This window comes from Lygodium microphyllum, chromosome 8 (assembly GCF_053477565.2).
Source record: "Lygodium microphyllum isolate KBCC chromosome 8, Lygodium_microphyllum_v1.1.10, whole genome shotgun sequence".
Lineage (NCBI taxonomy): Eukaryota > Viridiplantae > Streptophyta > Polypodiopsida > Schizaeales > Lygodiaceae > Lygodium > Lygodium microphyllum.
Genome location: NC_141142.1, coordinates 111,623,361 through 111,649,450, shown reverse-complemented (window position 1 = coordinate 111,649,450; position 26,090 = coordinate 111,623,361). Strand labels below are relative to the sequence as shown.

At 42.0% G+C, this 26,090-nt stretch overlaps 1 protein-coding gene across 4 annotated transcripts in view; it reads left to right on the top strand.

The window, feature by feature from the left end:
- LOC148032744 (ran-binding protein M homolog) overlaps nt 1–26,090 on the top strand; it is a 110,754-nt gene that overhangs the window by 68,292 nt on the left and 16,372 nt on the right. For all 4 annotated transcript variants that reach the window (XM_087683410.1, XM_087683409.1, XM_087683408.1 and 1 more), the window contains one exon: nt 8,731–8,790. In XM_087683410.1, coding sequence (XP_087539536.1) covers nt 8,731–8,790 — 60 coding nt within the window. The remainder of the gene's footprint in view (nt 1–8,730; nt 8,791–26,090) is intronic.

The following is a 26,090-nucleotide window of genomic DNA, read 5'->3' as shown; positions in this document are numbered from 1 at the left end:
ATAGTGGAGCGTATTTAGCTTAGGCTATACTATAGGCCTTGTATTAGCAGATATAGTTTTTCTTGCTCTCCACCTCCATGTGGCATAGACTGCAAATCAGCTTGGCTCTATGAATGTAGGTTGCTCCACCAGTCTCCATCTCGAGCTGATGAGAGGAGACCTTGAGCTAGCTATGGCTACCTGCATCTTGTGTGGCTGGCATATGTCTAGGTGTCTAGGTCTCTCAATGTGTGTGTGTGAGAGAGAGAGAGAAAGAAAGAAAGAAAGAAAGATATATTAACGTCTACATAAGGCCAATGTGGCCTATGAGACAAAATCCAGATTACATCCATGTCTAATGTCATCTCATCAGTAAGGTAAAGATAACATTACAAGTAAGTGGGTGGCCTATGAAACAATACTGAAAATAACTATACGATGGGGCTATACTAGGTTTGAACCATGTGTAGTGTTGTTCCATCGATAGAAAAGAAAAGGAAAGGAAAGGAGAACCAGATCTGATTTAGCCATGTACAAAAGTGTGGTGGAGACTATGGGCTGTAGTTGGTCTCAAGATCTGCACATGATCTCAGCTATGATGCGGTCCCTAGCTGCTTCATTAATATGCTTGGTGGTGAGTCTGCGGTGTCTCGTGATGATGGCTCTAATCTGACTGTGGTGTAGCCTCCTCGGACGTGGTCTTGGTAGACGGGGTGGTTGTGCTCGACGAAGGGAAATGGCTCTATCCAATGTGACTCCACGGTGTGGCATGTAAGGTGTCTGGCGGGGTGGCGTTGTCTCTGCAAGGCTGGTAGTGTCAGTAGGGTCGGCTCTGTAGAAGAAGTTTGTCACTGCTCTCTGTGTGTATCCCTCTGGGTGAGCTGGCCTCCTGTTTCACAGTAGTGCAATTCGGTGCCTCTCGAGCTCGAGGAGGAAGAGACCTAGGTATCTTTGGTCCTCGCACTCCATGATGCGACGAAGGGGTCCAAATCCGTCCCGGAAGAGGCAGTGGGTGCCGTCCTCGTATGTCATAGTATACTGTGTATGTGCATATGTAGTGCTCCTCCGACTCAGGCTCTCGACCACAAAGCTGGCAAGTCCTATCCTATGCTAGGGTATTTGTCCATCTGCCTATCTCCATCTGGAGCCTATGTGAGGAGGTGTGAATCTGTCCGATAGCAACCCGTACGCTATGGGAGAGATGGGTGTCTATATATGCTGGCCGAATAGTGAAACCATCATCAGAGAGGCACAAGAAATGACTCCTGTAGAACTCCATCCTCGATCCTAGAGGGAGTGGTGGGTGGATCCATGTCCTTGCCATCTCAATCCTTAAGATATCAGCTTTGATCACTTGGTTCAACTCTGATTGGCTAAGAGAAAGTGTAGGGCAGTCAAGGCTATAATCCAAAGGTGAAAGACGGTCAATATCCAAACCATGTAGGCTCATCCAAATAGCCATCTGTGAAAACATACAGTTCTTCTCACCTCCTGTTGCTAGTTGTCTAGATGAGGTTAGTGCCAATCTAGAGTATCTATGGCGTTGAAGTTCCCATAGTCTGTGCCAAAAGGTCACTGCCCTGAAGAGTGCCTCCATGACTATGGGTGTTGCCCCTAGCTCTGCTCTGACAATCGAGTGTGGGGTGGAGGGCTTACTCCTAATCATGCGTGCTATCATCATGATCAATGGTCTTTCCATGCTATCCCAACCATCATAATAATCCCTCTCCACTCCAATCTGATCAGTGAGTGGGCCAAGGCGCCTATGGTACAAGCTGCAACCCCATACCTTTGCTCCATATAGTAATGTAGGTGTGACTAGGGTGTCAAACAACCAAAGTTTGGTGCGGGGCTCCTGAGATTGTATGTGAGCACATTGACTCTCAAGTGCCCCTAGTGCTGTGTATCCACGTGCCAGACGTGCCTCTAGCGTCCCTCTCAACGAAAAACGTGGGCCAGAGAAAGTGACTCCCAAATAGACATATTCCCTCACATGCTCCAGTATGTCTCCCCCAAATGTGAATTGTTACATAGATCTAGTCACCCATGCTGTTGAAGTATTGAAAACCATGGTTTTGGTCTTCCCAAGGTTCACTGTGAGGTCTTTATCTCTACAAAAGATGTGCAAAGCATCTAGATGGCACTGCAAACCCTCCGTTGAATTTGAAATGAGAACAATATCATTTGCATACAGTAATACTGGTATCAACACCCTTGCTAGGTTGGCTCTAGCTCCTCCTCCTCGGTCTATGTAATCAGACACTTCATCTATGTATAGACCAAACAATGTGGGTGAAAGTGGACATCCTTGTTTCACTCCTATAGTACTGTCAATCCTCTCTGATAGCCCCCAAGGTGCTCGTACATGACTTGTCACAGCCTCATATAATGCATAGACACCCCATCGTATACCCTCTGGTACTCCAATGTCCTGCAATCTCTGCATGATGCGTGTACGAGGCAGTGTATCAAAAGCTTTGCGAAAGTCTAAAAAGCAACAATAGATCCTCTTGTCTCGGGCTCAACCCTCCTGAATAATGGCTCTAAGTGTGAGAATATGGTCCAGCGTGGTATATCCTCGTTTGAAACCTGCCTGTCCTTATGCTCTCTTGTCTTGCATTTCAGCCCACTCACTGAGTTCATGCTCCAATATAGATCCATATATCTTGGCCAAAGAATGACCGATCATGATAGTCCTATAGTTGCTAGGAATCAGGGGATCGACACTTTTAAATAGCTGAATTATAGTATTGTTTGACCAACTCATAGGAAAACCTTCATATACTGCTCTATTGAACATATGTGCTAATATGGGTGCTAATATGTCACCAGCATGTGAGAAATGTTCTACTACTAGTCCATCCTCATCCTGTGCCCTCCCATTTTTTAATCTATAGATTGCATCCTTAACCATTTTCCATGTGAAGAAAGACCATTGTGTTGGCCTACAAGCTTGTGGGGGCTCTGCATAGGTGGCTGTCCTGGCAAGTCATATAACTGTCTCCCATAGTCAAGCCGAGCATCTGGTGATGTGATCTGTATGGGGGGCTATCTTTCATGAAACGTCTTCCATGCGCTCTTGCTGTCCTGCCCCAAAAATAGCTGATATATCTCTGCTTTCGCTTTCGTTAGGTAGTCTTGTTTCTTCTTCCGCACAAGGCGCTTGAAGAACGCCTTTGCTTGGTGATGTGTTTGAGTACCTAGCTCCACTTCTTTGTAAGCAAGCTCGGGTGACTCTACACTCATCATCATACCAGCTATTTTGGGAAGCAGTAGATCGTGTGGGTCTATATCCGGGCAAGGTGTGTGGGAATGCATACATGGCTGATCCATGTATGGCCTTTGCTAAATCCCTTGTACATTCTTCCAACGATCTACTCAAGTCCAATGTATGTAAACTGGTCTGCAGAGAACCACTATAGATGTGTGAGGCATGGTGTTCCATGTTTCATATGTACACAACAGAGCATGAGTGTTAGAATAGCATGATCTGTTGCTATGCCAATTGGCCTCTTAGATATCTTGAAATTTTGGATATCTGGTATCAATGCTGGTGAGCCCATCAGGTAGTCCACAGTACTTGCCTCTTCTTTGTGATTCCAACATGTCAAATTAGATCGTGGCCATTGTGGCAGACCATTAAAGATGGCTAGTCCATGTGCACTTTCCAAAGTCATTAGGTGTGTCCCATAGGTACTCACTTCTTTATCTTGGGCTCTCCTGCATAGGCCTATTTCATCTATGTCGATCTCTTTGAACATGGCACTGTCATGCATATAAAAGCCACTCTATCTATCTCTAGTGCGTGCATTGAAATCTCCTACTAATAATACGTCCCCAATGCTAGCATATCTCATGATATCCTCGTAGAGTACATCAAAGGGAGATCCATCTCGTGTGGCATAGGTAATATATTCTTCATATATATATATATATATATATATATATATATATATATATATATATATATATATAGAGAGAGAGAGAGAGAGAGAGAGAGAGAGAGAGAGAGAGAGAGAGAGAGAGAGAGAGAGAGAGAGAGAGAGAGAGAGAGAGAGAGAGAGAGAGAGAGAGAGAGAGAGAGAGAGAGAGAGAGAGAGCAAGCAAAGGAAAGGAAACGATATATTAACAAGAGCAGAAGGCCAAAATGACCTATGTGACCATGAGTTACAACCATTTGTGTGTTGATACAATAGTCTAAAAAAGAACTTTAAATGTAAATGAAAAGTTGAAGGAAGCTAAAAGCTATGATAAAGGAGAGACCCTAATTGATACAATCTAGAGGGATAAAATCGGATGTAGAAAAGCCCAAGCTAGGAGTATCCTGCACCTTAGTTCTAGCACAAGCAATGATCTCTTGAATCTATATATGCATGTGCTATTGATGTCTATGTTGGGGTCTTAGGACGTCTGGATCTGCTAAGCTGGACAACTCAATTAATCAATGTGCCTTGTATGGATGCAGAGTGTGGAAGTCTCCTCGATGATTCTCTCATGTGTGGATTGAGATTGGGATTGAGGATGCCTTTTGTGTCTTGAGGTTGTACCGTGTAGGAGGGTCTCTCTATATTGTCGTACCTTAAGGAGGAAGAGGGGAAGACATTGTTGATAAGTGTAATCCATGAATGCTGATAATGACTCAAACCTGTCTTTGAACAAACAATTAAAGTGGCTTGAAATCTCATAGTATGTTGGGTTGCGGCAAATGTAATGCTCCTCCGTCTTTGGCTCTAACGGACATATTTGGCATATGCACTCCTCTAGTGGTATGAATCTATATCTGTCAGTCTCAATTTCTAATAATTGATGTGAGAAGTTGTATAGTTGGGCGATAACACATCTAATCCCATGTGAAAGGTGGGTGTCCATGCATCTTAGGCAGACATCTTAGGTGGACAATAAAACCATTATTTGTAGTATTGAGAAGATGCTTTGTCATGGTATTGTGAAATTTTGAGATGCTTTAATCTTGCCGATAACACAAGTGTTTGGGCACCTTCTTCAAACTCCAAAGAAGAATATACATGGTTTCTAGACTCTGGAGCTACTCATCATATGACTTTTCATAAGAAATGGTTAGTCAACTTCAAAGAGATGTCCACTCCACTCAATGCTGCCATGGGGGACAATAGCATTCAACAAGCTTAGGGCTATGGCACCATTCAAGTGGATCTTCCCTCCAATCACACAATCAAGGTACATAAAGTCTATTATGTTCCCAACCTTAAGAAAAATATGTTAAGTATCGATGAGCTCACTTCTCAATCCTCTCTCACTGCTCACTTCTCTAAAGACCACTACATCTTAGAGCTACTCTCACCTTCTCTGGAACTCACCTGCCCCAAACAGGGTTAGCTTTATACACTTGGCTATTCACTTCTACAACCTTCTTCAAATGCTTCAGCTAACTCCACTTTAATATCTGATTAAGAATGTGCAAGGTTGTTTGATACATGTGATTTATATGGCAATTATTTCATGGTAGTAGGCCAAGGACCTCGAGGATGCATTGGGTCTCAAAGGCAAAAGTTGTTATAAGTTATGCCTGATAGGTACTAGGTGGTACCTGATGTCAGATTTTGGCCTAGACCAATTTATTGGCCACTAATGTCAGTGGTGACATTAGAGACGAGACATTAATTAATTAGCTAATGAATTAATGCTAGTCTAAGGGTCAACAACTACTCAAGGATACTTGGAAGACAAATTGGTTCAGTCAATTTAATTATTGGTCGGTAGAATTAATTTTCTGAGCGTTAGAGTAATTATTAAATTAATTTAATAATCTAGGTAATGCTAAAAAAGGGGATTGGAAGGTTGCCACTTGGCAAATTTTGCCCATGCAAGTTAGAAAAACGTTTTTAGAGGCTGGTGGAAGTCTATTCCAGCCATTGTGAGATGGAAGAAGACTGTTAGAGAGCAAGGAGGGGTTGCTGATGTGATTTGCAGCCACCAGAGATCAGTCCTATAGCATGTAATAGCAGTTTGGAGTTCTCAAGAGTAGGTGACAGCAGTCCAAGTTCCTATTGGTGCAAATGAGAGCATACAAGCAGGGATAACAGTTTTTCTGGTGGTCCTAAGCTGTAGGTGACAGCTTTCATGGTTGTTTGAGCAAGGCAGTAGTAGTTTTTCAACGTTTCTTGTAATGAAACTCTGAAATTTCTCTCTATACAACATTCTTTATCATCCCCTAGCCATCTCTCAAGTTATCTCAGCATTTTCCAGCAGTTTAAGCCATTAAAGTAAGAGATTCTAGTCAATCTCTGTTGTAAACCGTGATTTATACAAAAAATCAGGGTTTCTACAGCCACCTCGGGATGCGTGCTTAGAATGGAGGTCCTTGGACTTGAATTTGAGTAGCTGAAATGGAGGAATTTTAGGAGGATTTAAGAGGGGAGCCAGCCAATATAAGATTTTGCATTGACTTTGTCTTTCAAGGAGCAGGTTAAAGGCCAATCCCCAAGTAAACCAAGGGGCAAATTGGATTGGAGGCATGTTGGTTAGTTTTGACAGCAAGAGGCTCTTGGATTAGTGGAGGAGATCAGAGGATCTCAGTTGTACTCCTTCTATTTGCAATATAAGATAAAGAAATGCTGCAAGGGGTGCCGGTTTTAGGGCCAACAGTGTGTCCAATGTCCAAGATTTAAGTGGTAAAGTGTACATCTTTAGTTTACGTAAATGTTATGCTTGCTGTAAGTAGTGTTAAATCAGATTATCTATCTCCCTATCCGTCGAGGAAGGCTGGTTGCATGCTCTCTATAGGAAGCCATCTTCGTTCCCAACATCGGCAATAGTGCCAACCATGTTCTGTTGGTGTCGAGCTAAGTGAGGTCCACCTTGATGATCTTGTCAATTTGTAAGTAGGTCAAAGTAAGGAATGGTGCATAGAGTCCTAAAAGGGGTTAAGTCTATCCATGCTAAAGGCACATGGCTCAATCCAAGTTGACATGTATGCATAGCAACATGAGGTATCTCTCTCTTTGGCAAGCTACTCAGAGGACTCAAGAGCCATTCATGCATATCTATGTCTAGGAAGATCCCATAGGCTGTACATGTATGAGATTTATTGAGTGAAGGCCTCTACTACAATCGGTGTGGCTACTAACTCAGCTCCAATGATCTCATGTGGAACTGAGATCTTACATCTAATCATCTTGGAGCACATGGATAGAAGGGGTCTCTATGTCAATCTCCATGCATCATAGGTGCGGCTTGATTAGTTGTGGTGATCAAGGTTGGGTCCCCATATTCCGTGCACTATAGAGTAATGTAGATGTGACTAGCATATGTGAGAGCCACAACTTGGTGTGGGGTTTCTAGATTTGTACCTATGAGCACATGTTAATGTTTACAAAAAGGTCAAGTTGGTCCAAGACAAAAAAAGATACATCTGAAGTTCAAGGAATTGTTATATTTCTGAGTAGAACAAAGAAATTGTAATTGAAAGAGAAACATGTAGCTAGGAAACAGCAAATAACTGGAAATATTAAGAATACACTGGCGATTTGATATAATGTGGAATTGATCTCGGGATTAGTATCATTTCAAGATATATTTTGGGGGTCTATCCAACATTGATAGGTTGAAGTGCCAAGGTAGAGTTTCTTGATGAGGTGCTAGTGTCATTTGTATCCTCTGGTGGTGCCTTGAGTAGGGACGTGGATTAGCTGACTATCGGTGCCCTGCTTTTGCATCTCCTAGCGGCTTTGTCTAAGGTGACTCATTGCGGTGATTGAGTAAGGTGACTCACTCTTGGATGAGTACTAAGAAAGGGGAATCCAAGCTCTATTGTAGAGGTGGAAGGTGATCCATATATAGCCCATGTAGCTCCAACCATGTATGTATCTGAGCATACCAGCACTTGTGTCACCTTGAAGTGCTAGCTGTCTAGATGACTCTAGAGCAAGTCTAGAGTATTACTGCCTTGGGAGGCTCCAAAGCCTTTGCATAAAAATCACTAGATGTCAAAATGGCCTATGAGAAAACAATATTGATACATCCAAATAACTTAGGGATAAGCTGAATGCCTTGAGTACATAAAAAAGCATGAATTGAAAAGGCATAAATGACAAACTACATCATGTGGTCAAAATGTGATCATTGCCGCCAAATATAATTGCCAAAGAAAATAAACCTTGTGTACATGTGGAAGTGGGAAGTTGCAGTAGGATGCATCTAGGCCTCATTCCATGATGTCACGCATGGCTCAATCCAGCATAGACAGCTAGAGAGGCGCAAGTGGCCCATGAGACCCAACAAATACATGGCATGATTCCACTGCATACATAACCTGGACAAAAGAAAGGAAAAGTTACCCACACTAAAATCTAAAATGCTGAAACTAATAAGAGCTAGAGTGCTCTGGATCCACAGTCATGATTGCCACTAATAGGGTACATATAATTGCAGAGTAGGATGGTGCCAGGAGAAATTAAACTTGTGGGGAGAAACTGGCTTAATTAAGGATCACATTGGTTGTTCAAGCATGATGAATACGTTCTTCTCTCTAACGTCATGAGAGAGGGAGGGAGGAATGGAGGGAGGGGACTCATTGAATTTGATTCTTATAACAGAAATTACACACATGAGAGAGGGAGGAACTTATCTTTTGTAAAATTTTCTAGAGTGGGAGAGGTGGAGGGAGGGCCCTAGGGGGACGGGGGGTGGGGCCGGGGACGGGAGAGGAAAGGAGGGAGACTGTGAGGGAGGTAAGGAGGCAGCGAAGGTTTAATCTTTGTTCAAATTTTACAGAGCCGGGCTTGCAATATAAAGTTTTTACTCCGCTGTCAAAAGTTCATTGAGCTAGTGAAGGTGATGTATTGCCCGTACACCCTGGATCAAGTTTACACACACACACACACACACACACACACACACGCGCGCGCGCGCGCACAAACATGCTCGTGTGCACACAAACAAAAACAAAAGCTACTCACACACATGTGAGACCCACCCCCACCCCCATCACCCCCACCCCCACCACCAACCACACACATACCCACCCCACACACCCAAAACAGCTCTACTAGTAATGTTTATGTTGTGTGCATGCTGATTGATTTTCAAAATTGGAGCAAATTTCTTGCATGTGAAAATGCTGTTCTTATAATTTATCCAACAGTAGCAATGGGGGTTTAAGCCTGCAAATTTTAGTTATGAAAAGTATCAGGTGGAAGGTATTTGAAGCAGGGGGGAAAGATGCCGATTTCAGATGGCATGGTTGTAAAACTCTAGTGGAGAATGTGATCTGTATAATGCACACTCATGGTTGGTAACTGAATGCTTGTGAGGGTAGGCCACCATAGTACTATGTACTTTCTCTTGATAATTCGTGTAGGCTCTCACTGTGTGGGTTGCCTCTTTAAGTTAACTCCAGCTTATGAAGTGGGATCTGTAGGTGCTTGAGTGGCTTCGATGGAGTCCCCTTTCCATACACATTGCAGGCTGTGCTTTGTGTGCATACATTCTTTCAAATAATTAAGTGGACTTGTATTGGTCTTGGAAGGGGTGTGGGGATTGGTCTTTGTGACCATCTCCTGGTAGTTTTCTTGTTCTCACTCATGCGCATTTATTTCTGAAAAATTTCAAAGAAACTAAATTCCATTAATGACCCCTTGGACAAAAATTTGCCCATGGTAAAAATACAAAGTATAAAGAAGGCTCTACAAGCAACTGAGTACATTAGAATACAATGGTTGCGTGAAGAATGAGTCTGGTTAGAAGCTACAGGGCAGACCAGATGAGGGGCTAGGTGAAAAAAGGTGGTCCACGTGAAAGCTACCTCAGATTTGGCCTACAATTTATCTGCAACTTCTTTCAGCTCTCGTACATCCCTAAAACATTTTCGGCTTTTAGCTAAATCAAATATGAATCTCGGTACTTTTTGTGGACAAATGGCTCAAATAGTTTTGCAAAAGTGCCAATGGTTTACCACTCTTCTCATCATGAATCATAACCTCTACCTTTTGTGTTTGCCATCAACATCTGTCACCCCATTTCAGCTAATTGTGACCTGATTGCTACTGCTGGGGCCTTCTCCTGAATCCTACAGCTGGCCACACCCTTACTCCTGTGCATCATGAAGATCTACTGCGTTTTCGAGCCAAAACTTCAGTCTATATCAGAGCTGACATCAAGTTTTGGTGGTTTGCTGTGTTTGGAATCTGTCAGAGTAAAATACACTCCTCCAGCTTCCCACAGCCTGTTCCTACGAGAGACAGTAGCTGCTGGACTGCCTTCCACTCCTTCGGGCCTTGACATTCCTTGTATCACATAACTGCATACTCGGCTTGTTCATCGAGTTTCATTCTAGTATTTATTCTTTTATTCTTTCATTTGAATTTTCTGAGTTCAGTTGTGAGATGTGTTCATACACTTTGTTTTCTACAAACCGTAGTGTATCCTCACAACAGTTTCAGAGGCGTATTGCCTTTGAAACTCATGTTCAAAAGAGACACCTAGCTGCTGTGTTTTGCAGGTTACCATTGCTGCACCTGCTGAATGTCATGATTCGGGTGCTGTATTGCTGGTTCAGACGAATAGTGCTTTTTGATGCTCCTGTTGCTCCCCTTAACCTTGATGACATCTACTCAGCCTGGACTACTGTGTTTGAACTCTTCTACTGCCATCATTGCTAGAAAATATAAACATAAGATAACAATGAAAACTGATGAACAAGCCATAGAATCCCATACTGAGGCAAATAACAATACAATAGTGTCATAGCGCGAGCAGTGCTTCCAACACTCCCCTTGGGTCTCCACCAAACAATACCTTAACATATTACAATGACTTTAGATACACCATGGATACTCCACCATTGATTGTGCTAGAGATGCCTTAGACTGAGCAGGTAAGTCCATGATTATCATACACCATCCTCAACATAGCAGAGTGGAATCTCTTGTCCCTTCATGCATGGACTTGTAGAAGTACAACATAAATCCTTGAATTCCATGCCTTCGACCATCCTGCCAAAGGGGTCCGCCATGTCTAGACGAAGGAGGACCAATTGCTCTCTATTGAACCATCCCATTGTGCAGTTGAAGGCATAGTAGCTTCAAGATTTGTTAGCTGCTAGCTACCAGCCTACCAGGTAGAGTGATGTATGTAGATGATCACATTGAATGATCCGCTGGATCATGTGAGTGAGGACTGCATGTTCCACTATCATTCTCTCACTGCCCATGTTTGGGCTTGGGAACACGAGGTTGATTGGCCTCCTCTACAATGACACTTGTTCTCCTTTCATAGACATCTTGACCATTGGGGAGGTTTCTGTCCTTTTATAGGGATGTCCACCACTCATAGCAGCACTAAGAAGGCAAGGAGCTAGAGCTTTCTAGACATGCTATAGGAGATGTGGTCATCCTTCTCTTCTACAAGAGCCATCATGACCACCCAAGGAGTCGAGGGTTGATGTAGCAACCCTTTATTTGTTGGTGAAGCAAACCTGGCTATGAAAGTAAAGAACCTGGTGAGTAGTGATCTTTTGTGAATTGATCATGATGTGTGCGTCACCACCACTTGGAAAACATGACACGAGCTCATGTGTGAAGCATAGGGATGTTGCCACTAATGCCTCTGTAGAGCAAGCACCAAGGAACCTTGATGACCAAAAATGCTGGATAGCACCATGCTCCCAATAGCCTCTAGAAGCACTAGAGACATGGATTAGTTTGTGAACCTAGGAATGTGGACCAACCATAAGGCAAAGAACCTACCATTGAGGACCATACCCTAGATGTACTCTCAGCTCAAAGAGTAAGCCTCATGAAAACAATGTTAGGCCTTGGGAAGAGAAACACAAGCCTGTTGGACAGTGAATGAATGAATAGTGAACCTCGAATCTTGAATGAATGAATTATCTTCTTGTAATGAATGAATACTGAACCTCATACTCTCGCAAAATGTAGCAAGGCAACCTCCGTGTGTCAAACACCAGCAAATGTAGCTGCTGCAGCTGGATTTGATGTAGACGACAATGTGCAGTGATGAAGCAGATGTAAGAATAAATAGAAAAGTGCCTAGCGATTGTGCAAAGGGAAATAACAAGCAAACACAAGTTGATTGATGTTGCGCAATAGGTGCAGGCTAATGGCGACAGTGCAGATGATGAGGATGATAGCTGGAGGAGAGAGAATCATTGCAAACACAAGGTGTAAACACCAAACATAGGCAAAAGGATGATTGCGATTGGATGCAGACTTCAGATGATGCTGTAGATGATGGCGACAAATCTTATTGATGGCGACAAGATGTAGAGGATGGCAATTGTGTGGATGCTTTGACACTAGCAAACACAAGCACTCTGGTGATGGCGACAGCTCAAGGAGCTAGGCAATAGTGAGAAGAGGGTGGAAGAGGCTAGAATTAGATGCCAGATGGATGCAAACTGTAAGGGGAAAGATTGGTTGAGATGTTCTCTGCAAAGGGGGTGTGGGCAGCAAAGCTACAGCTCTTGAAAGGTGCAATAACAAGATTGAGGGAGACTGGTGGGTAGCATGCCTATTGATAGAGAGTTTGGAGGCACCCGAATTAGGGTTTGGCACGTGGGACACAGTTACTCTTTGGGATCGTGTTTCTTTTAAAGTAATAAGGTTTCTTTATTAATTAAGCGTGTTTGGGGCTGTTCAAGTCAAGCTAATGCATTTTTGCATTTTTAGCTCAACAGCTTGAGCCATGGGAATGAGCTCAAAACGATTCAAACAGTTATCAAACACATAAACAACAGCCAAACAGAGTCGGACTAGTTTATTCACACAGTCAACAGCCAAAATACAAGTATCTGGGAGGAAAATTGCAGAGATAGATTGACAAAACAGTGAGAGACAGATCAGATTACTGCACAATCAGCTAGAAAGAGGTAGAACTGTCCAAGGGCAAAGCAGGCACTTAGAATGTCACATCAGACAGTCAAAATGCAGGTCAGGAGTCAGCATTGACGTAATTACTACATGACAGATAATAGACAGAGAAGGTAGATGGACCACATGGCAGGGCAGCTGTCCACTCTGGGACAGCAGGGTAAATGCAGGTTTGCAGGTTTAGGAGCCTTAAAATATTAATCTAAAAAGTCCGACTACATTACTTAAATAGTCGTAGAATCCTTATATGAGCTCTCTATGCAAATGCATACGTTTTCAGAAATCTCAGCCTACATATGCATATTGCACAAAATTTTCATGATCATGCCATGTCAATGATTGTAATTGTCTCATGGTAACCATGAAATGCATTTCTCTAGGGTTGAAACACGAAATATGTTTCACTACTAAAATGTTTCAATGTGCAGTGGTTCACCTATCGTTTTACTCCCAAGAGGAAAGGGCAATTCCTATTAAAAATCTGTTAAACATATATATTTTAAATGTGGTGTTTCTTCGTTTCATGCGTGTAACAAGCGGGATACACATCGACTAGTGTTTAGATACCTAGTCACACTGACCGCGGTATGTAAGGTGTAAGAGCCCCAGATTAGGGCAATCGGTGATTATCAAGATCATACTCTTCACATTTTTCTTTTGCTTCCATTGCTTCCTCCTTCCTTCTCTCCCCTTTTCTCTCTTTCTCTCTCCTCTTCTAGTCTTCTTCCTTTCTTCTTCTTACTCTTTCTCTCTCTTCAGCTCTTCTCCTCTCTCCTCTCAGCGTCTTTCATTACAAGTGGTATCAAAGCTTCAAGCTTTGGTTCTTTTTTTCTTTCCCCTTTCTTCATTTTGAAATCCCAAAAACCCTAGTTACTCAGCTTAGAGGTACAAGTATAAGCAAGAAGGACTGAAGTTAACTTTAGCTTTTTGGAGCAAGCAGGAGCTATGGCTGGAGACTTAGACATATCTGGAGGTAAAATGGTTAAAATAGCAAGTTGTTACTTCTTTTCATGCAGATTTTAGGGATTTCAGACCAAGTTTAGAGTCCCGGGAGTTGGAAGAGGGCAAAACCTCAGTTACTTTTTGCTCCAGCCCTCTCTCTCTCTCTCTTCTCCTGCAAGCTGCCATGGCTGTCAGCCCAAAAAAACCCTAAGATCTGGCGTGAGGTTACTCCCCAACATCAACCAGCCCCAGAACACCATCCTTGACCCCTCAAGCTACTGATCAAGTAGTGGGTTGGGGGAGTTGCTGCCGAGAAGGTCTACAAGGTACCCTTCTCCTCTTGCTGCCATGCTCCTCCTTGCCACTCCAAGGCATTGATTCAGCATATTTTCCTCACCCCCTTGGCACTCTTTGCTCTCGAGATTCAACCCCTAAGGTGGACAACAGTTGGACAGTTTGGAATAGTTTGTGGCAGCCATGGATTCTTCAAGCTGAAGCCATATCTTGACCTTGAGAGCTCAACAATCACAAGCCCTTCAGCCCATGAATGAATTCTCTTATCCGGAAGAAGACATGGGGTTCAACATGCATGGAGCTTTGTGGGCAGCCATTAAAGCTTTATTTGAAGCTTTCTCTCTTTGAAGCTCAAGCTTGGGGATAAACACGAGAGCCATCCTCATCAGTAGGAGCATTCGAATGCTGAAGTCTCTTCTACGGATGCCCCAACCAACCGGACTTGATTGATGGAGCAATTGGGCATCATGATGAGCTATGCTTCAATGGTCTCCCCAAGCACTAAAGAGGTATACCAATCTGATCTTAATCTCTCAATTTAGCCACTTGCTGAGCTTAATTCCTTGTTGGAGAGATTCAAGATCGTATAGGCTTAATAGTTCATTTCTCTTCGTGTGCATGTATCATATCTCTCCCGAAAATTCATTGTATTGGCTGACATTAACTCCCATTTTGTCTTGTGATATTGGATAAGTCCCAAAATGAATAATAGCCATTGTAAATTGGGCAAGTAGTAGCCAGTAAGGTCACTGGACTTCCAAGGTAACCCCTACCTCAACCTTTGTTATTCCTTTCATCTCATGAAAATGCCCAATGTCTTCTTTCCAATGCATCTCATGTTGATTGCTTAATAAAAATATCTGCCATGTATACTTCGGCTAAGGAAAAAGGCCGATGTCAGGCGAGGTGGTAAGATAAAAGAGAGGTGACCCTCCCTTACCACTTAAGACCTTGAAGGGGTGCACAACCCGGCTCAGGGGGAAACTTTGCCCACCTTCCGGTGATCCGAAGCCTGATACTTTAATGGACATGGAATTAATGCACCACATGGGATGTCTGGACAACAAGGCATGTATGGCCACCACGTGAAGTATGGACAGCAAGGGTTGCATGGGCAGTATGGTCCTAATGAATTACGTGACAAGATCATCCTCACAAAGTACAATGGGCAATCTCCCTCACCATCTAACTTAGAGGAATGGATGTCCAAGTTGGAGTCCTACTTCAATATCTTTCCTCGCACCAATGATCAGAAACTCCTTTTTGCTTCTCTCCACTTGGTGTGGTGCTATATTAATTGAGAGAATCAGTAGTTCACTGACTGGGAAGATTTTAAAATGCATATGGTCTAAGTTTTTGTGTCTCTTGTGGAAAAAGAGCGGTTGGCAAGATGGTGGTATACCCTTGACCAACGTAACCTCATTGTATGTGAATACACAAACCAGCTCATGAACTTGACCATGTATGTGGAGAGCATTAGCGATGATGCTGAATTGCACAAGTATATCTATGGATTGGAACCGAGCCTATGGGCAGATGTCATGGCTCAAAAATCTACCACACTGTTTGATGCAATTGAATTAGCCGAGAGATATACCATAAAGTATTGTAAGAATGAAAATTTTCAGCAAGGTGTTGGACATCCCCACATTCCTTCACAATCTGTCCCATACGGAGGTGGGTTTCGAGGCACTTCTATGCCCAATCACAATCCCAAAGTATCCACTTACTCCGCCTTCCATGCTTAATGAAAAATGGGCACTTTTGGAACAACATTTGGCTCTAATGCTGAGAATAAGTATGCTGAAAATAAACAATCCACTGCTTCACCTTTCCATGGATCCAGTAGCCAACGTTTCATTTCCTTGGATGTTGTGAAGGAACGGAAGGAAACGGGCCCGTGCTTTAAATGTGGAGATAAGTACATTGTTGATCATGCCTCCAAATGCTCGTACAAGACAACTAATGTCAAAGTTCATAGCATATATGTCATGGAAGATTGGCACAATGAGGAGGATGACTTGCCTATTGACCAGGCTGAGCCTACGAAGGATGTTGATCACGAGCAGTTCTATGACCTAGAGGATGGGTTTCCGTTCGACCCAAGCGGTGATCCATCACGGATAGTTGATTTGACATCCCACCCACCTACGATTTTTCTTTGCTCGATCTCTTTGGATGCTTGGAAGGGTTTCCGAAGCTCCAGCACCCTTCGCATTCAAGGCAGTATAAATGGAAACCATATCTTCATCCTTGTGGATAGTGGTAGCACTTACAGTTTTGTCAATAAATCAGCCATTTTTCGGTTGAAATGCGCCCCTATAGCACTACACCACCCCTTGAAGGTCCAAGTAGCAAATGGAGAAGAAGAAATCAGCACACATGTATGTCTTGCAGTTCCCTTATGCTTGGCTGAAAATTATGTGGCACTGGTTGATCTGATTACCCTAGATAAGGGCCCCATTGATGTTGTCTTGGGCTGTGATTGATTGAAACAATTGGGGAAAATTGCTATGGACTTCTCTCAGCTCTACAGGGAGTTTATGATGCATGGACAACCTATCCACCTAGAGGGAGTTCAAGATTATGTTGATTTTCAGCTCATTACAGCAAAGCAACTCAAAAGGGAGTTTAAGAAATGCTCACAAATCTTTGTCTTGCAATTGAATAAGGACAACTCCGATCAGCCCTCTTCAGTATCTAATGATTTAGCCTTGCAGGCCTTACTTGAGGAATACGATGATCTATTTCAGATGCCTACAGCCCTCCCTCCTAAGATACAAGTGGACCACCCACTTGACTTAGAGCCCCATTCCAAGCCAATAAACAAGCCTTCTTACAGACTCTCCAAGTGTGAGCGTGAAGAGGTTGCAAAGCAAGTCAAGGAGTTGTTAGAGATGGGTTTCATTGGATCGAGTTTTCCCCCCTATGCATCCCTTGTTCTGTTAGTCAAGAAGAAAGATGACTCCTTTCTCATGTGCATTGACTACAGAGACTTGAACAAAATCACGGTGAAGAACCGCTACCCCATCCCACGGATTGACGACTTGCTGGATGAGTTGAAAGGGGCATGCTTTTTCACTAAGATTGACTTGCGCTCTGGCTACCATCAGATTCGTACGAGGGAGGGAGATGAGATCAAAATGGCCTTCAGGACTGATCGTGGATTTTATCATTTTCTAGTGATGCCTTTTGGGTTGACTAATGCCTCTGTCACATTTCAAAGCCTCATGAATAAAGTCCTACAACCCTTTCTGTTCAAGTTTGTACTTGCTTTCTTTGATGACATCCTCATTTACAGCAAGTCATCCAAGGAGCACTTGATACATGTTAGAAGGGTGTTTGACATATTGAGAGAGCATTGACTATTTGTTAAGGAAAGCAAATGCACCTTCATGTAGACATCTGTGGAGTACTTGGGACACATTGTGAGAAAAAATGGCATATAGGTTGACTCGAAGAAGGTGCAATGTGTTAGAGACTGGCCCACTCCTTCCACCACCACTTCCTTGCGTGGCTTCCTTGCTCTCTCTTCATTCTACAGACGCTTCATTAAGCACTATGCCACCATTGCAGCACCTTTGATTGATTGCTTAAAAAAGGAGTCATTCTTTTGGGATGCCACTATGGATCATAGCTTCAAACAGTTAAAGGACGCACTCACTTCAGTCCCCCATCCTTGTTTGCCTTGACTTCTCTAAGCTGTTTACCATTCATTGTGATGCCAGTGGCCGGGGTATTGGTGTAGTATTATTGCAAGAGCATGGTGTGATTGCATTTGAGAGCCGCAAACTTAATGAGAAGGAGATGCAAATGAATGTATATGACCAGGAGATGTTGGCCATTCTCCATACCATTAAGAAATGGCACCACTATTTGTATGGCAGCCGCTTCTAGGTGAAACCACCGAGTTCTCCAATACTTCTTGACTTAGTCCACTTTGACTCCTAAGCAAAGGCGATGGGTGGTAATATTACAAAACTATGACTTTGACATTTCGCACACTCGGAGCAAGGATAATATTGTGGTTGATTCACTTTCTCGAATGTGGGTATGCAAAGTATCCTCTATCTCTGAATTACATAGTGATTGGGTTGAAGAGCTTCAAGAGGTTTACTTGTTAGATGATCACTTCAGCCACATATTTCAAGAATTACAGCATGGGGTCATGGCTGAAAACTCCCAATATCAGCTCAAACATGGCCTTATTTGGTCCCATGGCAAGATTGTCATCCCCCATGCTTCGCCCTTCACGCTGAAGATCATGGAAGAGATGCATTCTTGCCCCATTGCTGGTCACTTGGGTGTTTTCAAAGCATATGACAGGATTGCTAAGAGCTTTCATTGGAAAGGCTTATGGAGGGATGCCAGGGACTTTGTGACCAAATGTGTTCCAAACGAAGGCATTTGGAATTTCAAGAAGGAAAATTGGTCCTTTTGAAAGTGCCTAAGTTGCGCTGTTTGACTCTCAAAGAGGACAATAGTAACAAGCTAGCCCACTGCTTCTATGGCCCATACCGGATCTTGAAGAGAGTTGGTGACTTGGCCTACCGCTTAGAACTCCCCCCTACCACTAAAATCCATAATGTGTTTCATGTCAACCAGGTGAAACCCTTTGTAGGCTCCTCAATGGACTAGGTGGAAGAACTTCCCCCCCATAGATGAAGAAGGCATCACTCAGTATATCCTTGAAGCAATCATTGGGTAGCAAGATAAGACTTAGGGTCCTGATCCATTAAAGAATACCTCACCAAATGGCAAGGCCTACCCCTGGAACAAGCCTCTTGGTGCCCAACAACCATTGTCAATGAATTCCCCTACCTCCATGAGGCTCAACGGCTGGAAGACTAGCCGGTCATGCCCCAATTGACCACCCTCTGCCTGCAGACTGCACACTGTTTTAGAACAGTTTTGTACTTATTCAAATCTCAGGCATGTGTATCCTACATAGGCTGAAAGTACTCGTCATAAGCTCCGTTTCGACATGTGGTACGCCCTATTTGGAGCAGCCTTCTATCAAAAGTTATGACCTGTTTACTTCAGCAGGCCGGTCCTGGACAACATGCTGTCCCTAGACTCTACCCACCCAATTTTCATTGTCAAAGGGCTCAGAGTAGTACTCTGCAACCCTCCCTTAGCCCACCCATCACTCCCCTCTACTCCTTGTTTTGAGAACAAAAACCTTTAGTGGGGATGGATTGTAACAAGTGAGATATACACTGACTAGGGTTTAGACACCCAGTCACATTAACCGGGTATATAAGGTGTAAGAGCCTCAGACTAGGGCAACTGGTTATTATCAAGATCATACTCTTCACCTTCATCTCCTGCTTCCATGGCTTCCTCCTTCCTTCTCTCCCCTTTTCTCTCTTTCTCTCTCCTCTTCTAGTATTCTTCCTTTTTCTTCTTGCTCTCCCTCTCTCTTCAGCTCTTCTCTTCTCTCCTGTCGGCTTCTTTCATTACAATGTGGTGTTTCACTTAGGATGTGCCCAAGGGTTAAACATTGCGGGCTAGCTAAATGCAATGTTTTGAAAGTGAAATGTTACAAAAGTGTGAATTGTGTTTCTTCTAACCCATTGCTTGAGTCACCATGACTTGTGACCACTAATGAATGACCAGCTCTAATGCGTGTTTCTAGACATCTATGAATTGTGAAGGAAACAAATTCAATAACTAATTAACTATGCAAATAAAATCAGAAGGATACAAGTTTTTTTCTTGTTGTGTTGTGACAAAGATTAATGTGCCTAATGCGATCTTGAGTTGCATAGGTTGTTGATGAGATGAGTTCAACAATCAAATGCAAATGCTGTAATTGAGAGAAAAATTCAGGTAAATGACCTTGCATGATGTGAACATATGCTAGGTTTGCATTGAGGGAACACAAAATGGAGGAACATGACTAAAGCACAATAACTCCAAGAAAATTGCAAAAAGGAGAGAGGAGTAGAATTTGATGAATGAATGAATGTTGAATGCAAATGAGTGAAGTAGCTGATAGATATGTGAAGCTCAAGAAGCGGAGAGGTCCGACAACCACCGACTCTCTTGGGAGTGGACTAAGGGAGAGTGCTTGAGAGTGTTGTCCTCTATGTACGGATCATGTTTACAGCAATATCACCAAATCTGAGGAACATGCAAATACAGTAGCTGAGGGTAATGTGAGGCAGTAGGTGAGTGCTAGTCAAAGATTTAGGTGATTTGAAAAACTGATGCAGAAAGTGGTGTATCTGATCATGACCTTGCGTAGCAGCAAAACGTCAAATCAGGTCGATGAAGATGATGTAAAATGCAGCTGATCCAGTCTTAATGCAGGTAGAAAACTTGTCACCTTGCTGGATAACAAATAGATGGCTTGCTGATCTGGAGTGTAAATGTAGTTATAGATAATGTCATGCAGCTACATCAAGGCTGGATGCACCACAAAAAGGCAAGGGTAGTAGTAGATGAAGCGTTGGCAGCAAAAACACACAATAGAAACTATGATTGGGCTTACATCAGTCGGAGGTGGGCCATAGACTTACTGGTGGCAGTTTCTGGAGCAGGTAGTGATGGTTCACAGCAGCACGCCAGGACCTAAAACGAGGCCATATGATTACAAATGTGCATGTAGAGCCACCTAGGGTCTCATGTCCAAGAGTGCATCACATGATAATGTGTGCAAAGGAATCCTTTTCTTCTTTTTTCTTTTTGGATAAAATAGAACTTGGCTGTTTGAATCCTAACTTGACGCAAGCACATTCATGCCATAGAACCCTTTACCTAAGTGTAAGGTGCCTTGAGCATGTTTATACTATAAAACCCTCACTTACCATCGTGCTAGTGGTCAATGGCCAATGCTGTGGATGCCAATCCATGAGGCCCATGGATGTAATAGAAATCCTTGTAGTTGAGCTCCTAGGCCCTAAGGCAAAGTCATACTTACCTAAGTGTAAGCTGAGCTAAAACCTAGAAAAAAATCTAAGCTAAACTTGAGGAAAAGAAAAAGAATCTATGGAAGGAGATGTATACAAACTATGTTGAAAAACATAAGCATATAAGAGAAAATTAAATAAATCCTAAATGCAAAAACTAGATAAGTGTGGGACTGGCAGGAATTGAGAATAGAAAGACACCAAAATCATGCTCATTTTGAATAGAGAATAAACTTTCTTTTGTTTTGAAATTGGTGTTTGGAAACGATCTAAAGGGTAGTGAACATAAAGTAACTTGCACACATGACATAAATCAACAAATAAACCGAAAGATTCATTGAGCAAGAGAGCTAGAATGCCACATGATAGGGCCCCAAAGATTGGCGCCCCTTACAATATTTGTTTATATTTATTTGAAGCTTGTAAAAATTACAAGTGACCTATTGTCACAAAATGGCACTCTTAATGTTAGTAGTTTTTATGTGCCTTGCTCTTTAATCCCCCAAGCTTGTCTCCTAGCGAGGTGTCCTTAGTTGCTCTCACCAACCTTGACTAAATGCATTACAAATTTGTCCATTCAATATCTAATAAGCATAGTGACATATAAACACATGCTGTCTTTAGTCCAATTGTCATGCAAAAGTGACATTGGAGGTGCAAACCTGATCCCGCATTGCTGTACCTTGCAATTAATGTGTGATACATGCAAATCTTAGTTTCAAACTAATCCACTGCCACAATAAATCACCATTTGATTCAATTGCTTTGACCCTTGCTATATGCATTCTATGAGTCATGCCTTGCATTTTGCTAAGTTTCTATGTATTTTCCATGATAGAAGAGTTACAATCTCACTTTGCATTCTCTAGATTAGTACGGTTGTATTTCATTGATTTCACTCAACACAATTGTTCCATAGGTGCTCAATGACCTTGGTACCTTCGATGTTGGTCTCAAATCAATTTAGAGTGCTCAAAAATGTAAAAGAGCACTTCAAGCTACTAAACCCTAAACATGATAGGCAACATTTGAGCCCAATTTCATAGAGCATTTACTTGAAAAATTGTCGTGGTCACCATGCAATCTTACACTATTTCTTTCACAAATGAAGGGATTTCTCGTGATACAATTGTGAGAAAATAACTTTCTTTGCAATAAAGTTGGCCAAAAAAGAGAAGAGAGGATCTCCACTCCTTGTGCTGTAAGAACTTTTTTTCATGAAAATTTCATTAAAAAGAGTAGCATATCTTGTTGTAAATGAAGTTAGAGAGTTGTCCAATGGATTGCTCTTGCCCGGAGGAGAAGATTGGCTGTTGTCTTTACTTTCATATTCCATGACTCACAATTGCAATTTCGGTAGCAAATTGAGATAGCAAATTGAGCATGCTACTATTACTCCATGTATTAACAAATATACAGATGTATATACATGTTTTCCAAGTAACCAAATACTTTGCTAATATTCCATGTATTACCATTGTATAGTTGTACAAGATAGTAGTCACTTGACTAATAAAACAACCAATCATAATTGTAGATATCCATAGCTATCAAAGTAGTACTCACAGTAGTAGTGAAAAACCAAGCGAAGCTATAGAAACTCATGTCTACCACAATAATCATAGAAGTCTCGAAGCTCACTATCTACGTAGACAAAAGGGTGCAACAGCCCAATAGTTTCTTTTAAGCAATGCAAATTCCTTACAAAAGCATCAATTTCTTGTCTAAAAGTTGACCAAACAAAGTTTTAGTTGCTTTCTTAGCAGCATCAATATCTTGATGCCTTGGAATTGCAGGCAATAACTTCTTTTGACACCAAAAATGCTCATGCATTTTGAGAAATCCAGCCCATTCAGTTGTTGATATGCCTTTTTTGAGTTTGGCTAGAGGTTTGAAAATTAGTAGACATGTGTCTTGTAGTGAGTTTGAGTTTGAGTCAGAGGAGGACATTAGGAGCTCTAACATTGTCATTGTTTGTCATTTTATGTGCTTTAGGCATTTTATGTGCGTGTCTCCAGCATTTTGTCCACTTGTGTTTTCTATCTACCCTCCTTGCCTAACATCTTCTCACTCGTCTATCCTATTGAAATCATCCCTTTTATTGTGGAGCAAATTGAGGAATCTCTGATAGGTGGAGAATACATAGTGCAACATTTTGTTCTTGTTTTCTTATAGGCATATTTGAAGTACATCTATGACTCTCATGTATACTTGGGGGGATCGTGTGGATCAAGATTGTGAAGAGTGGTCACCATCCTATCATTCTCTCCCTTCATATTCTTCCGAGGCAACAAGTCCTTGATTGGCAAGTTTGGCACCCCTAGAGCAGGTGCTTGTTCTGCCTTTTCTACCCACATTTGAGAAGTTGGATGGGATGAAGTACCCTCTATGCTCATGTGCACCTTGAGGACAAGTGTTGAAAAAAGTATCCTCATTTTTGAAGAGTGGATCTACATTGGAGCCTTCATCTATCTCTAGTTCATCACAAGCTTTTAAAAAAAAAGGATATGCACGGCTACCATCCGACGCCCACATTGACACTTTTTGTTTTGTGTGGGGTTGAATATTGTTGCTTTATGTCTTTTAGCCATTGTAATTAGTTTGTTTCCTCTCTTTTGCGTTCATTCAATCTCCTCTTTGGGACAAGATGACTGCAAAACGTTTCACATCCAAAACGTTTTAACCATGAAACATTGCATTTCACTGTGAAACGTTTCACCTTTGGGCAAGTCCCAAGCAAAATGCCAAGTGAAACACAGTGGATAATGATGTTGACCTCTTCAAATTGATATGATATAGCCACTAGCAGGAGGTCATGTCAGCAGCAGCAATCAGGTCACCAGTTGAGTGATGTCGGTGATGAGAGACAGGAAGGCATTGTTGAAGGATGAAATTAGTTCTAGCTGTAAAATGGTAGGGGCAATGGATTCTGATGACAAACTCAAAGGGTATAGGATATGATTTAGGATGAGAAGAGTGGTCAGACATTGGATCCCTCTTATAGAATTCCTTTTATAAGACTTTTTGAGCCATTCATTCTACCAAAAACCTTGGAGCTTCATATTTAAATAAGTGTTTTGGGATTGTATGAAAGCTAATATAGAAAAGAGCTTTAATCATAGGAATATGTTGGGTGAGTTTTTGGAGGCAACAAGAAAATGGAAGTAGGAATGCAGCAACATACCTTTGGCAGTATTGTTTATTGTGATTACACTTCATGAATATGAGCTCATCAGCAAAAAAGATGTCTTGAGTGCTTCTAGTGCCAAGTCACTTTACTGGAGATGTTTGCAAAAAGCCCATACAGTTTGATGAGTCACTTGCTAGGGCAGCCCATGTGAATCAGGTGTTATCTAGTGAGAATTGGTGAAAAATGAGTTAACATGAATTTGTAGCTTCCACCTACTAGCTTTCTGTTCAGTATGCTAGGTTGTAAGCTTATGTGGTGGTAATTTTGGCCATAGTTGTCAAGTACGAAAAGTACGGTACGGTACGATAAAATACGGTACTAAATGGTATCTTAAGATTTTATAAGGTACGGTACGATATTAGCACGAAAAAAAAATTAACTTCATTATTTTGAACCATAGATGATAGAATAGATGTTAAAGAGTCTAAATAGCAATGCTATTGGAGTATATAAGATGAATACTTGAGGGTAACACACCAAAACCTCTATGGCATATGCCGCATGCGTAACATGCGCTACAACTTACAAGTACATACATAGGAGTGGATACATCATACATGAATGATCATACAAATAAGAGGCATGTATGCTTCACAGAGAGAGAGAGAGAGAGAGAGAGAGAGAGAGAGAGAGAGAGAGAGAGAGATGAAATGACATGAGATGCTTTATTAATGTCTATAAGAGGCCAAAATGACCTGTGAGACCAATAGTTACCAAACAAACCACCAAAGGTTTTGGTAAAAGATTTATGAATTTTGTTATGGTTTTGTTTGGCATTGCTAAGGCTAAAGTAGGTACCGATGGTACATTCACTAATTTGTGTACTCTCAGAAGGTACATTAGGCCAAGCTATCCTTTGGCCTAGTTTTATTAGCAATGTGTACTAATGCTTTGGGTTGGGTGGTGCAAAATGAGCTGTGAACAAAGGTAAAATCAATAGGATTAAGCTACTTGATGATTCTCAAATGGTGCTGAATTTATTTATTGATGACACTAACATATTGTGAAAAATGATGGGACATCAATTAGAAACGTTTGGAACTGCTTGAATACCTTATGTATGGCCTTTGGCTCTAGGATAAATCATAACAAAACATGTATGAGGAGTCTAATCAAGCTTCCACCCCCTTTCTTGGTTGATCGATCAAGGCTACAAAACCACCACCACCACAACAACAACAACAGTCAACAACCCAAACCACCACCACCAACAACAACCACGCAAAAAGAAAAAAGAATAAAAGAAAAAAAAAGTGCTTGTTTTTTGGTACGAATTCGTACGGTACGGTATGGTACAAACCGTATAGTACGAACCAGTTCGTACTACGTACGAGTGCAACTATGATTTTGACTTAGTATGGTTGTCCATCTTGTAAAAATTCTGTTTGTATCTCCATCTAATAACTCAATTGTGCATTTGGTTGGGTTTGTTTTATCTTTGTAAGAATTGTAATGTATTTAAAGACATGCTTTTGAAAGAGGATAACTCAACTATGCATTTTGTTACACTTATCGCGTTCCTCCATCGTTCTTGTGTGAAGGCTCCCTTATCCATGGGCACTTTTTACCTTCTAGCTGGAGAAGGCTTTTTACCTGTGTGAACACCCACTTCTGTTGTGGTGCTTTAGTACCTTAGTGATTGCACTCTCATTCTATTTTTAGATTTGTGGATGTGACAATAATGGTATGAGAGCCATACCTTCTTTGATGTCACTCAGCTCATGAGCCGCTGGCACCACAACCGCTGTTGAGCCTCAAGCTTGGCTACTTTCTTCCTCACTGACTGCTGCTCTGGATTTCTTGGGCTGCTTGTCTGCTTCAGTTCTGCTGTCCCTCAGATTGTGTGGCACCTTCAGTCCTGCTTGACTGCGTGGAATTAGTCATGTCACGTGCACCTGCTCGTGC